At 35.1% G+C, this 14,400-nt stretch overlaps 1 protein-coding gene across 7 annotated transcripts in view; it reads left to right on the forward strand.

Moving 5' to 3' along the window:
* RUNDC3B (RUN domain containing 3B) overlaps positions 1-14,400 on the forward strand; it is a 115,940-nt gene that overhangs the window by 71,803 nt on the left and 29,737 nt on the right. For 6 of the 7 annotated variants that reach the window (XM_087821130.1, XM_087821131.1, XM_087821135.1 and 3 more), the window contains 3 exons: positions 5,542-5,631; positions 9,010-9,090; positions 11,496-11,664. In XM_087821130.1, coding sequence (XP_087677256.1) covers positions 5,542-5,631; positions 9,010-9,090; positions 11,496-11,664 — 340 coding nt within the window. The remainder of the gene's footprint in view (positions 1-5,541; positions 5,632-9,009; positions 9,091-11,495; positions 11,665-14,400) is intronic. The other variant, XM_087821133.1, reaches the window with a different exon arrangement.

The following is a 14,400-nucleotide window of genomic DNA, read 5'->3' on the forward strand; positions in this document are numbered from 1 at the left end:
ACATAACCTTGGTTATATAAGCAAAACTTGATTAATGCTCCAATTTTTCTTTGAGATAAAATGAAGAGGTTGAAAGTTTACAATCTTTTGAAGTCTTTGAAAGTGTTGATAACAGGAATCATATTTTCAGTCAAGATTATTGATGTGTTAGTTTGATTAAGGGAATAAAAACTTAATTTTTCCTACCAGCCTCTGCCTCCTTAACACACATGAATGACTTGTCTCTGACTAAATTATAAAAATATGATCTTTTTCAGATCAATTCAGTACACTTTTAAATACTATTAAGTTATTTTTAAAATGTTATCTCAAACTTAGAAGTGCATTTTCTGAGCAAGTTTTTTTTCCCTTTATTTTTATTGTTGACACTATTACAGATGTCCCTATATCCCCCCTCCCTTTGCCCACCTCCACCCAGCTCCCAACCCCCTTCCCTCTGGCCATCACCACAAGTTTTTTTTCTCAACCAGAACTAATAATGAAAAAGTATAGCATACAATGGACAATTCTCTTTTTAAAAATTTTTAAAATTTTTTTATATTTGTCTTTATTGTTGAAATTATTACAGATGTCCCCTTTTTCCCCTATTGATCCCCTCTACCCCACATCTACCCCACTTCCAGGCCTTCCCCATAACAATGTCTGTGTCCATGGATTATGCCTGTAGACATATAAGTTCTTTGATTAATCTCTCTCCACCCACTCCCCCCCCACCTTTCCTGTGAGATCGTTGTCCATTCTATGCTTCTGTGTCTCTGAATCTATTTTGTTCATCACATTCCACATATGAGTGAGATCATGTAGTACTTGTCTTTCTCTGACTGATTTATTTCGCTAAGCATAATACTCTCCAGCTCCCTCCATGCTATCCCAAAGGATAAGTGATCCTTCTTTTTTACAGCTGCATAGTATTCTGTGGTGTAAATGTACCACAGCTTTTTTATCCACTCACCTACTGATGTGCACTTGAGAAGAATGTATATTCTGCAGTTTTGGGGTGGAATGTTCTGTAAATGTCAATTAAATTCATCTGATCTAGTATGTCATTTAGGGTCACTGTTTCCTTGTTGATTTTATGTCTGGAAGACCTATCCAGTGAAATCAGTGGGGTGTTAAAGTCCCCTAGTGTGACTGTCTTGCTATCGATCTCTCCCTTAAAGTCCTCTAGAAGTTTTGTTTTTTAATTTATGTGCTCCTATATTGGGTGCATGTATGTTCATCAGGGTTATATCCTCTAGTAGGATTGATTCCTTTATTATTATGTATTGACCTTTCCTGTCTCTCGTTATGGTCTTCAGTTTGAAGTCTATTTTGTCTGATATGAGTATTGCTACCCCAGGTTTTTAAAAAAATTTCCATTTGCATGGAAAAAAATTTTCCATCCCTTCATTCTCATCCTGTGTGAGTCTTTTGTTTTGAGTTAGGTCTTTTGTAGACAGTATATATTTGGGTCATGTTTTCTTATCCATTCAGCCACCCTGTGTCTTGTTATTGGAGCATTTAATCCATTTATATTTAAGGTTATTATTGATAGATACTTATCCATTGCCATTTTAATTCTTTATGCCTATGCTTCTCTTTCTTTCTATTTCTACTTCTAATTACAGCAATTCCTTTAACATTTCCTGCAGTGCTGGTTTGGTGGTGATAAACTCCTTTAGCCATTTTTTTGGTCTGGGAAGCTCTGTATTTCACCATCTATCTTGAATGATAGTCTTGCTGGATAGAGTAGTCTTGGTTTCAGATCCTTGTTTTGCATTACATTGAATACTTTATGCCATTCCCTTCTGGCCTGTAGAGTTTCTGATGAGAAGTCAGCTGACAGCCTTATGGGAGCTTCTTTGTAGGTAACAGATTGCTTTTCTCTAGCTGCCTTTAATATTGCCTATTTGTCTTGAATTCTTGGCATTTTAATTATGATGTGTCTGGGCATGGGCCTCTTTGGATTCTTCTTGCTTGGGACTCTCTATACCTCCTGAACTTGTGTGACTTTTTCCTTCACCAGGTTAGGGAAGTTATCTGCCATTATTTCTTCAAACGGGTTCTCTAACCCCTGCTTACTTTTGACCTCTTCTGGAATTCCTATAATGCAAATATTGTTACATTTCATGTTGTCCCACAACTGCCTTAGACTGTCCTCCTGTTTTTTAATTGTTTTTTCTTTTTGGATCTCTGATTGAGTGATTTTTTTCTACCCCGTATTCTAATTTGCTGATCCAATCCTCGCCTTCCTCTAATCTGCTGTTTATTCCTTCCAATGTATTCTTTATTTCTTCTGCATCATTCTTCATTTCTTTAATAGTTTCCATATTTTTCATGCTGTTGAGCATCCTTACAATCAGTATTCTGAACTCTATATCTGTTAGATTGCTTATCTCCTTTTAGTGTAGTTCTTTTTCTGGAGACTTCTCTTCTTTTATTGGAGCTTGTTTTTTTGTCTCCCCATTTTAGCTGCCTGTTTGGGTTTGTTTCTATGTATTAGGTAGATCTGCTAGAACTCTCAGTCTTTTTGGAGGGTCTCTGGTGCAGGCCAATGTCAGATGCAGTTTGTGACTTGAGTACCCTGTTTGGAGCTATCAGCAACCCTTGGCTTGAGATCTCTTCTGCTGGGGCTGGGTGTGTTTGGACAGAACCAAGATGCACACCAAAACCTGCTTTTCCAAGGCCCAGGTCCAGAAGCAGATCAGGCAAAGACTCAAAGCACTCTGAAGTCTTCCTCTGGCTGCAGGCTGATTAATTCAGTTCTCTTAATGATCCTCAGGCTGCAGAAACTCTACAAGGTGGGGAAGCTGGTTTTTATCAGTCTCTTAATAAACCTCAGGCTGTAGAAGCTCCATAGGGTAGGATGAGAGGTTTTCCAGAAGGGTGGGGCAATTGCCTCCCCCTCAGGCAAAAGCTGCTTGGAAGGTAGATGTCTGCTTTTAAAGTATGGAGGAATGACTTGGCACAGGAATCCAGAGGGGTGCCCTCTGAGCACAGCTCCAGTCCACCCCACCCTCCCTCTGCTGGAGCCCAAGGTGAGTGGCTGCACACGAAACTTTGTGTGTTGGCTCTTTAAGGGGGTGCCTGCATTTTCAGCCACCTCTCCCTGGCCAACAGAAACCCGGCTACTTTTCAAAGCCAGATATTATGTGGGCACCTTTCTCAGTTCTGGTGCTCTTGGCTGGGAAAACCAGCCTGGGGTTTAGGCCCCAGAGTCCTCAGTGGGAACCTCCCACAGCTGAGATATCCCTCTAGACCTTTAGCTGCTGCTTGTGGGAGCCCAGCCAGCCCTCTCTTGCCTCCGCAGTTCCTACCAGTCTCTGTGTGGTCTCCACTCTTCCTCCTTGGTTATGAGGGTGCTCTCCAGCTAGCCTTCATTTGTGGTTGATTATTCAGGATGTTTTTCTCTTTTTTTGTTGTAATTCCAGTTTAGTCCCAGGAGTGTCAGTGTAGCTTCCACTCAAGTCTGCCACCATCTTTAATCCTTGGACAGTTCTCTTAACTAGCCCTTCCTCTCCCATTTGTCATCCCCTCCCTCTGTTACAGTAAAAACTGTTGTATTAAATCAAGTCTGCACAGTATTATGCTTCATGTATAGTTTTATTTCAGTGGAATTACTGATATCATATAGTAAGCATTTCATTGGTTAGCTTAAAAAATCATTAGTAAAACCAAAGCTAAAAAAACTCATTAAAACAATATTATATACCCATATAAAGCACTTTTAGACTTTTAAAAAAAAATCTCTCAAACCAGTTAGTTTGTGATCATTTTTGGTATTCTTCAGCAGTCCTTAATACAATGTTGACATTAAGAAGCAAGCGAGAATAGTTGTCATCCGATTCTTAGAATGTACTTTTAAACATGGGGGGCTCAAGATGGGGAAATAGTAGACCTTTCCTTATATAGAGAAATACCAGGAATAATGGGTGATTCCCAGTATCAAAAACCAGAATCCTTTTCTAAAGCATAGTCCTATAGAATTTGGTGATCTAGCACCTTTGGAATCATGGTTCTTCCAGGAGTCAATAAAATATTCTGTCAACAGCAATTTAGCCATTGGGGTGGGGTAAAATCTCATATATATAGATTTGTCTAAATATCTTTACCTATTGCGGAATACCTCAATTGAATATGTAGAAATTTCTTCGTTTTACTTTACTAATCTTTGTTAGGCTGAAAGTTTTAGTTTTTCTTCTTTTATATAAATTAATAATAGCAATTCCCATATTTCCAGGGAAACATCTATTCCAAGCTAGGCTTCCTACCATATTTGCTTGCAGACTTACATCTGTTAGAGAGTGAATAGTTATTTTTCTTTTGTACTTTTTATCCATTTAAAATTCTGTACAAACCATAACAGAAGTTAAATTCTCCTTAAATATTTTTGTTTTACAAAAAAATAGAATGGCTTTATAGAAAACATATAGAGCTTAAAGTAAGAAGAATTGGGTTTTCTCCTTGAGCAGTTTATCAACATGTGCTTGGGAAATTGTTTTAACCTAACTTTTCTTGATGGTGAATTTGAAACCAATGACAATTCCTTTTGCATTTATTTCGTGGGTTTTTTTTGCAGGTATCAAATGATATGTTTGTAAAAGTATTTGGTAAACCATGAACTATTCAAAATTGATGGTGAAATTATGAACATATTAAAATCTTTTTCAGCCTTTAAAAACTCATCATTACAGAAAAAAGCAAAGCAAGACAGATTTCTTTTACTAAATGGATAAGATGTTATAACTTAGTGTTCATTGTCTATATGTAATATAAATAGATGTAACAATTTAAGGATCCCTGGTTACCGAACATAAACTAGCTTTTACATAGTACTTTTTAAGAAGTAAATTCATTATCTTACATTCTTTTGTGGAAAAATACCTAAGGCCCACATTATGACTTTTTTTCTAAATATTTAAGTATTTTAAAATAAAATTGTACTTTATAAACCAACATTAGTCAAAACAGAAGGCTTTATAAAAATTAGCAAAAATAGTCATATTCACATTTTGTCCAAGAGATAATGATAACTTTGTTTTTCATATACATCCACTTAGGTAGCCCATCTGCCCTATTAGTATTGCAGTTTTGAAGGTTAGTATAAATTACTAATAATCACACCTTCCTATTTCTTAATTTAGGTAATAGCCTTTGGACTTACAGAAAAACAATGCATGTTTGTGTTTGTTCTATGTATAGAACAATAGTCCACATCGTTTTGAAACTAGACCAGTATAAATGATTGTGAATTTGCCACCTTTCAGATTACATTTGTATTGCTTCACTATTGGGGGGAAATGCTAGGCAGTTTAGGCTCATTGAGAGTCACTTTGGAGATTCTTTTCAAGAGAAGTGGAAACACTTAAGAGGTTTTTTGTTTTGTTATGGTGATTTTCCCCCCTCCTAAATATCTGTAAGAGTTGGGTGACCCAACTGTTCTTATTTTGACAAACTACATACAATTTAATTCCTTCTATTTTAGTTTGGGCTCTAAGTGATTTCTCTAGGTGAAACTTGTCAGTTTTTAATATTTATATATTCACCCATTTCATTTTTCAGGAGATTTTATGAAGATGGAGCAATTGTCTTGGGTGAGGAAGCAAATATGCTTGCTGGCATGCTGCTCGGGCTCAATGCTATTGATTTCAGGTACTTCATCCTTACTAAATGTATTCTGTTTTTAAATTATTCTACCTTATAATAGTTTCTACTTATGATTTTTTTTCAATTTTCTAAGAAAAGCACACAGTTGAATATTGATATTTGATTCATGTTGTACCCTTTCAAATGACATCTGTTTTCTAAATCCATTTGCTCTCAAAGGTTGTCTCAAACTTAAGGAATTAACTTATAGGCTTGCTGTCTAATTTGAGTATAAAGAAAGCTTAGACTGCATTCCTTGAGTAGAAAAATCATGTACACTGGTACAACCAAAGGAAGGTTTTGGATTTTTTCTCTTAGTATTTTTCAGCTACTGCTTTAAAAAGAAAAGAAATACACTAAAAGTCCATTCAAAGCCAAAAAGATTTTCATTATTTCATGTCTTGAGTGAGATAAAGATCCTGACAGGATCTCTTGGGTGTCTGATGTTTCTTGTGTTATGTGTCTAGAATATAAAACATATTGTTAATATTTACTTTTGTTATCAACAAAATGAATTGATTCCAGACTAAGATTTTAAGTACTAAAAATGTACATTATCATTTCTTTTTAAATTTATGAAAGTATCTTTTGCATTTAACTTATCTAAGATTTTACATTATACTGTAAAAGTAAAAAGTTTATTTCTAACAAGAACTCAAGCATAAGAATGAAGGAAATAGTATGTTTTTATTTAAATATCTCACTTAAAATCTAAGAATATTATTAAAATAAGTATAATTTAAATGAAAACTACTTTTAGGTCTTGAATTAAAAAATAATGCCTATTTTCACTGAGGTTACCTTTTTCTAGTAAATAACTTCCTTTTCAAAATATTTTGTCCTTTTATAGTTTTATTTAGTATTTAATAAAGGAGTATTAGGTTAATTAACTTAATTGTTTAGGATGAACATGATAGATGGAACATGAAGGTTGTTTTTATGATCCCTCTAAGAGTGTTAACGTTTTACATGGCATGCTGATGGCTTTGTCTAAATCCTTTACAATTTTATTTTTTATTAAAAAAAAATCCTAGGAGAAGAATGTGAACTATAAATTTATTATAACCAATTGATAGTATATAATCAGCTGAAAACAAATGTCTTAAAGATACATTAGTAATGTTTTTGTAAATGAAGGAAAGCCCGTATAAAATGTTGCCAATTTGATTCTCTATTCAAGTCTGGAAAAAATACATACCCTTGATATTAACATATTAGAACAAGTATTTCCACAGGCAAACTTCCCAAAGAAACCAGGAGGGAGAGGTTCATAAATAAATTTTTTGAAAGATTAATCTACATCTTTTAAATATTCCTTTGTTTATCTTCCTGGAAGATATATTTTTTCCTTTTAGTAATAGTAATCATTGGTTTCTTTTAAAAATTTAAATGTTTATTTTTATTCAAAAAATTCTTTTTGAAATTTAAAATTACGGTCTACATTCAATATTATTTTGTATTCATTTCAGTTGTACAGCAGAATGGTTAGACAGTCATGTACTTTACGAAGCGTTGCCCCTAATATTTCCAGTTCCCAACTGGCACCATGCATAGTTATTATAATATTATTGACTATATTTCCTATGCTGTACTTTACATCCCTGCAACTATTTTGTAACTACCAATCTGTATACTTCTCAATCTAATAACAGTAATCTTAAAATTAAACACCTTTAGACCTGGCCAGTGTGGCTCAGCATTTAGAGTGTCAGCCAGCACACTGAAGGGTGCAGGTTCACCCCTCACCCCCGGTCGGGCAAGTGCTGGAGGCATCATTCAGTCGATCTGTCTCTCTCACATGGATGTTTCTCTCTCTCTCTGTTTCTCCCCCCTTCCCTCCCTTCCACTCTCACTGAAAAGCAATAGGAAAAAATATCCTCAGGTGAGGATTGACAAAAAAACCACTCAAAACAAAACACCTTTAAAAAAAAGTAACAGCTCAGCTGGGCATGGCTCAGTGATGGAGCATCGACCTAGGATCCAGAAGATTGTGGCTCGATTCCTGGTCAGGGCACATGCCCAGGTTGCAGGCTCGATCCCCAGTCAGGGGGCATGCAGGGGGCAGCCGATCAATGACTCTCTCATCACTGATGTTTCTATCTCTGTCTCTCCCTCTCCCTTCCTCTCTTTGAAGTCAATAAAGATATATTAAAAAACAAATAAAAACAAACAAGCAAAAACTTAATTGTATATACCATTATACAAAACAAAGATTACTGTATTGGGGAACTAGGAGATCTAGAGTTTTTGACTGGCTTTATGAAACTCAGAGTATGATTTTGGGCAAGTCACTTAACCTTTCCCCTGTTGCTATGGCCTCAAAAAACATTGATTGGACATTAGAAGATTTTTAGCATTTTTTTTTTTCGTTTTAAGATCTAAGTCCTTTCACCTATTCAGATAGTTTAGAAAACCCTCATTTTCTTTTCTTTTTTAAAAAAGTTGTTTCATACTACTTTATTTATGGGGGAAGGGGTTCCATTTCCACTCCTAAATAGGTTTGAGGCGTCTCTCATCTGCTTCTTCACTCATAGTTCATCCAGTTCTGCAGGGTTACTCAGTGTCATCTTGGTCAGCCAGCCATCTTCATGACAAGATTTGCTGGCAAGTCCTGGATCTTCTGCAAGAGCTTCATTAATTTCAGTTACTTCTGATAGAGAAGAAGAGAGTTTACTTGCAGCTTTCACACTTTCCAAAGCACCAAACTCATCTTGTTTGTTTAATTTTGTCCCAATTTCAGGCAGACTACCATAAACAAAGTCTCCCAAAGCTTCTTGTGCAAAACTGCTGATTTCCACTGTTCCGACACCATTTTGTGTTGTTATCCATCCATGTTTCTCTGTGAATTTACACACTAAGAGCATATTGGGGCCACTGCGCACCTGGACAGCACCGGTCCTCAGGCTCCAGGGCCTGGGCCACGGTCACTAGGCTGCAGGCCTGGACCTCAGGTTCTGTGCTGCTTGGGGCACCATGTTCAAAGGCAGAAACCCTCATTTTCTGATTATTCAGATCTTTTTAGGAATACAAAGTGTCACTTGAGAATTTGAATGTAAATATGAACAAGTCTTCATTTGCAAATTCTCTAGTTATGTCTTAAAAGGTTTAATAAAGACCAAGACAGTATGAAACAATGTTTGAAAAGATTTCTCAGTATATTTTACTTTTGCATGATGTATTTATATAACAGTGTATTAACTTGCACAATTCTTTGTCATTTAGATTGAAGGTAGAATTTGTTTATTGAGTTATTTATTTGTAACAGTAACACTTAAATTACAAACAAAAAAATTTACCTGCAATTTGATGAAACAAATGTCTCTAACAGATTGTTTGTAACACTTAACTTTGATTTTAAATTTTATATATTGTCCGTTGTCTTAGCTTCTGCCTAAAGGGAGAGGGACTGGATGGGAGCTTTCCTGCTGTAATAGACTATACACCATATTTGAAGTTTACCCAAAGGTATTTGACATTTAGAAATGTTATTGAAATCAAAATTTATTGTTGAGTGTCTTGTTGTATAGTATATTCATCTTGATTAAAATTACTTTTAATGAAACATTTATTTCATATCAGAAATCATTCATAAATATAATCTCTAGTTGCATTTTTAGTATTTATATAGGGTGTCCCAAAAATGCATACACACACTTTGAGTACTCACAAAGGCAGTGTTTATTAAAATACATTTCAGCCCAGCCGGGCGTGGCTCAGCGGTTGGGCGTCGACCTAGGATCCAGGCGATCGGGGTTCAGTTCCTGGTCGGGGCACATGCCCAGGTTGTGGGCTCGGTCAGTGGCTCTCTCATCATTGATGTTTCTATCTCTCTCTCTCTCCCGCTCCTTTCCTCTCTCTGAAGTCAATAAAGATATATTAAAAAAAACCCCAAAACATTTCATTTTCAACATTGAGTTATCAGCTGTTAAAGTGTGTATACATTTTTGGGGACACCCTGTATAAGTATACACTTTTAACATAAGTGTAATCTCAGCATAAACATAGTTTTTAAAAAGTAGCATGTATTTCTATTGCTGTAGTCATTATAATAATAAATTTAATAGCTCCATAATAGTCCATTGAGATTTTAAAACTATAATTCATTATTTAGCCTATTTTCTATTTTATCTCCATTATAACGAAAAGAATAATGAATATTTTTGTGTAAATCATTTTTTTAAATTTCAACTTTGAATTTACAGTTATTCAGGTAAATACAACACAATTTTATGGTTCTTAAAGTCTATTTTTATAAAAGAGTTGTGACAATTACCAGTCTTGTGTGAGAATTATGGATTTCCCACAATCTCATCAGCATTGAAAAATTAACCCAGTGAAATTCATAGATTTTCTGAAGGTCTGCCTTCACTTATTGATTTCCTGAATAGAATAATAATCTTTATGTACTTCTAAAATGTTATGGTCAGGCCAGAGCTATAAGGGAGAGAGAAAGTGAAAGTAATACAATATATACACACACACAATCAAGTACCTAATGTAGGCAAGACACTTTCCTCAGTCCTAGAGATACATAGATGTTGAGAGTATAGAAACTTCATGAACTTCTGAAGAAGAATACATTTCCTGCCCCCGAGATAATCATCATCTTGTGAGAGAAGTCACTGTTATTTCAGAGTGAGACGTGTGCAGGTATTTTGGATGATGGAGGAGGAGGCATGGAGTATTGTGGTACCAAGCTTTCTGACTGAAATAAGTGGTTCTCTTAGGAAAAGGGATAATTCTGATACATTAGATCTAGAAAAGAAATACAACAAGAAGATGTCCTGCATAGGCATAATATTATACTGTGTTGGGATATGTTGAATTATACGACATTTGTGAAGATAATGAATAGTTTAAAATAATACTAGTAAAAATGATAGTAATAATATTTACTGAGTGTTTATGATATATCAGGCGTTATTCTAAGTGTTTTTCTTTTATTAACTCATTAATCCCCAAAGCCAGTGAGTAGGCATTGCTATTCTTATTTTACAAATGAGGAAACTGAAACAGAGAGGTTAAGTAACGTGTCCACAGTCCCAGAGCTAGTGTGTGCATAGTGGGCCACAAGTCTGACATTAAAGAGCAAGGTTACAGCCAGAGATAGGGATTCGATGATCAACATGTAGATGGAAAGGGTATTTTTGTGACTTAAAGTATAAAGATAAACGTGAATACTAATCTTCCTCTCTTATGTAAGAAGCTATAGTAACTATTACAAAGTTTTTAAAAGATGCAATAATGGAACCTTCTCAGCTGGTGCCTTCAGAATGAATTTAATGATTTTACTGTGTCCTCAACTGCTTTACTACTTTTTTATGAATTTTTATGCAATTTCCCTTCTTTGATGCACAAATCCAAAAGTGTGTATATAGCTTTCTCTCCTTTATGTACTAAAGGATTCCTGCCAACTTGCTATATAACAGACGCTAAAATGAAAAGGGAAATACCAGTTTAACCTAGTCATGAACCAGTTAGCATGTGTGACCATGGAGTTTTTCTTTTTAGGAAGATTTAATCTATCCTAATTGACCCAATATTTTAAAAGTTGAATTGCTTCCACCTAGATATACCTGTATTAAAAAACTATGTTAGGTTCCTAATTTTAAGAAAATTTCAGACTTCCCCTCCTCAAATTACTGCATTTAATTGATTTGGAAAGTCATACATATTCATTATAGAAAAATTAAAAAATACATAAAGGTATTTTAAGATACTAAAGTCTTTATAATATTGTTAATTATAATTGTATATTTAGTGCTAACTATTTTAGAGTTTGTTCACCAGGAGCTTGAAAACACAGAATTATTTCTTAAATATCAAAGTGGAACACATTATTAACTCTTTTTAAAATTTTAATCTCCCAGCTCTGATAGCATCAGCAGTGATGAGGAGGAGCTGAGGACGCTGGGAAGCAGTGGCAGTGAAAGCAGCACCCCGGAGAACGTCGGGCCCCCTTTCATCATGGATGAGAATAGTTGGTTCAACAAGTGCAAGAGAGTTAAACAAAAGTACCAGCTCACCCTGGAGCAGAAGGTATTAATCAGTGGCAGGAGTCACTGAATTTGGTTCTAGTTATTGCCTTCGGGCCGTCTCTGCCAAAAGACCTCTTAGCGGAATGAAAGTACTTGCCCCTCGCTACTTTCTTTCTGTTCTTGAATTGTCCTCCTGTTCATTAAAAATCAGGCAGTGTTTTAGGAAAGGTTTTTGTTTGTTAAACTTTTTCTAATTTTATGTTTTAATATAAAAATAAATCATTTATTCTTCTGTATGCAGTTAAATTTATATGTTTGAGATTTTAGTTCCTACGATTAATTCAATAAAATATTACTTGGCTTGTGGAAAAGCAGTCATTGCCTCAGCAGATTCCATATATGTCTCAATTTTTCTTTTTTAATCAGTTATTTTAGCAGCTCTTGTATGTTAAGCACTGCACTTGGCAAAGTAGAGTATATAGCAGAAAGGAAAATAAACTCCATTATCTTGAGGAGTTGTAACCTTTTTTTTCTACTGTATTATCTATTTTCTCCTCTACTTTTCCTTTCAAATTATCATTATTCATAGATAATCTTTATGGGAAAAGCCCTGGACGGTTTGCTGAGTGGCTAGAGCATCCGGCCTGTGGACTGATGTGTCCCGGGTTTTCTTCTGGCCAAGGGGACGTGCCTCAGTTGCAGGCTCAGTCCCGCCCCGGTCAGGATGCTTGCGGGAGGCAACTGATCGATGTGTCTCTCTGACATTGATGTGTCTGTCTGTCTGTGTCTTTCTCTCTCTGAAAAGCAATGGAAAAAATATCCTTAGGTGAGGATTAAAAAAAAAAAATCTGTATAGGAAAAGCCTGATGGAATTAACAATAGAAGGTTTGAAACACTAAAAAATACACTGAGGAAAATACTTACAAAGTAAATTTTAAAATATGAATAGATTTTATATAGACAAGCGGCTACTGGTTAGAAAACATAAACAAAAATATCCCATTTATAATAGCTATAAAAATGTTGATAATGTATATGGAGAAAACTTAATGAAGAAGACTTCTCATACCAGCACAATTTCAGACTAAGATAATCTGAAAGCCTTTACATTGTAAAAATATGAAAATGCTGAGTAGAATACAGTTTTTAAAAGAGCTTCGTGCAGAGCTGCTCTCTCAAAGAATAGGAGCTCACTAAGAACCAGGAACATAGAAAGACTGAGAATAAGAGGAGTGAGTCATGAGTTAAGCCACTGCCGTCCCCAGAGGTAATGGGCCATTCCCTTAACTTAGGCACCTGTGTTTTAGTATCAACAGGGTAGTAGCAGACCCAGCTAGGCCCACTATCATTCAGGATAGAAACTGAACCCAGAAGGCAGGAGTGAGATGCAAAATGACAGATTAAGCACAGAAATTGGTAAATAAACCTTGACTACGTGAAACAAAAACTATATTAATCGCCAATATGAGATGGCATTGTGCTAAAATATGTTTAACAACTGGCTTCTGCAGAGGAAATAGAGAAACCCCGATCTGTAGCATTTGCTGATTCTTTGGGGTAAATACTCCCATCATGGCCAAGTTAAAGCTACCAATGTGATATCCCTGAATGCAGAATAGGGAAGAGACGCATAGGGAATGGGTAGCACACCGTTAAATAGTATTTCTGTCAGACACATACAATAGATGGAAACAACTTTAAGAGCACCAATAAATGTAAAATACTTAGAACGTGATGAGATTTGAGTGGTCATTTCCTTATTTTTAATATAATTTACCTTACTATGTCTATATAACTTGATTTTTAATAATAGCAGTGTTTAACAACTGCATACAAAATTTCTGAAATTTAACAGTCAGCTCTCAAGGGCTGTACAAGCTGACTGCAGCCCACCACTGGGACTAAAACTAACAACATTAGAAGACGTTAAGAGAAGATGATTGAAGCGAAAGCCATTTGAGGTCTTTGTTTTATAGTGAAAAGGGTAGACACATATTTTAATGTGCATGCCTCTTCCCAAAGTTACAGTTAAAAGAAGTAGAATATTTAATTTTCAAACTGACAGTGAGAAGATAAATAAGGAAAATTTGATTGTTACAATACAAAGTAACAAGTGAGAAAAAATAAGGATGATGTAAAGGATGGTGCCAGCAGCTAAAGTGGTAGAAAGAAAGTTCAATGTAACCACTCAAGTCAGTGTCACCATAAAAGTAAATGGGATAAACTTGCTAGTTAAGACAAACTTATTTTAAATCTTAAATTTTAGTTAAGTGTTATCTGTAAGAGGCATACATAAAATAAGACAAACATTTTAAACTAAGAGGATAAAGATGTAGTAGGCAAACATTAACCAAAGGGATTCTGTATTAATGTGATTCAACATAGATATTAAGTCAAAAAGCATTATTAAGACTAAATAAAGACATTATCTCTGTAAAAAAGAAACAACTCACCAGAAATGTATAACAGTGCTGAACTTACATGCATTTAACAATGTTGCCATGAAAAATGTAAAGCATAATAGACTGTCCAGGAGAAATTTCTAAATCCATAATTATAGTAGGAAATTTTAACATCTTTCAAATAATTTACAAATTCAACAAACAAAACATTGGTGAGGACATAGTGACCTTGAACGGCACAGTTAGTAAGCTTGATCTAAAATTTGTTAAATGCTAACAGAAGACACATTCTTTTCAAGCACATAGAGGACAGCTGTCCAATTTTTAAGGAGCGTACTATGTCACAAAACAAATTCCCACAAATACCAAAGAGATGATACAATAGTGATCACAGT

The sequence above is a fragment of the Miniopterus natalensis genome, chromosome 10, assembly GCF_054644295.1.
Source record: "Miniopterus natalensis isolate mMinNat1 chromosome 10, mMinNat1.hap1, whole genome shotgun sequence".
NCBI classification, from domain to species: domain Eukaryota; kingdom Metazoa; phylum Chordata; class Mammalia; order Chiroptera; family Miniopteridae; genus Miniopterus; species Miniopterus natalensis.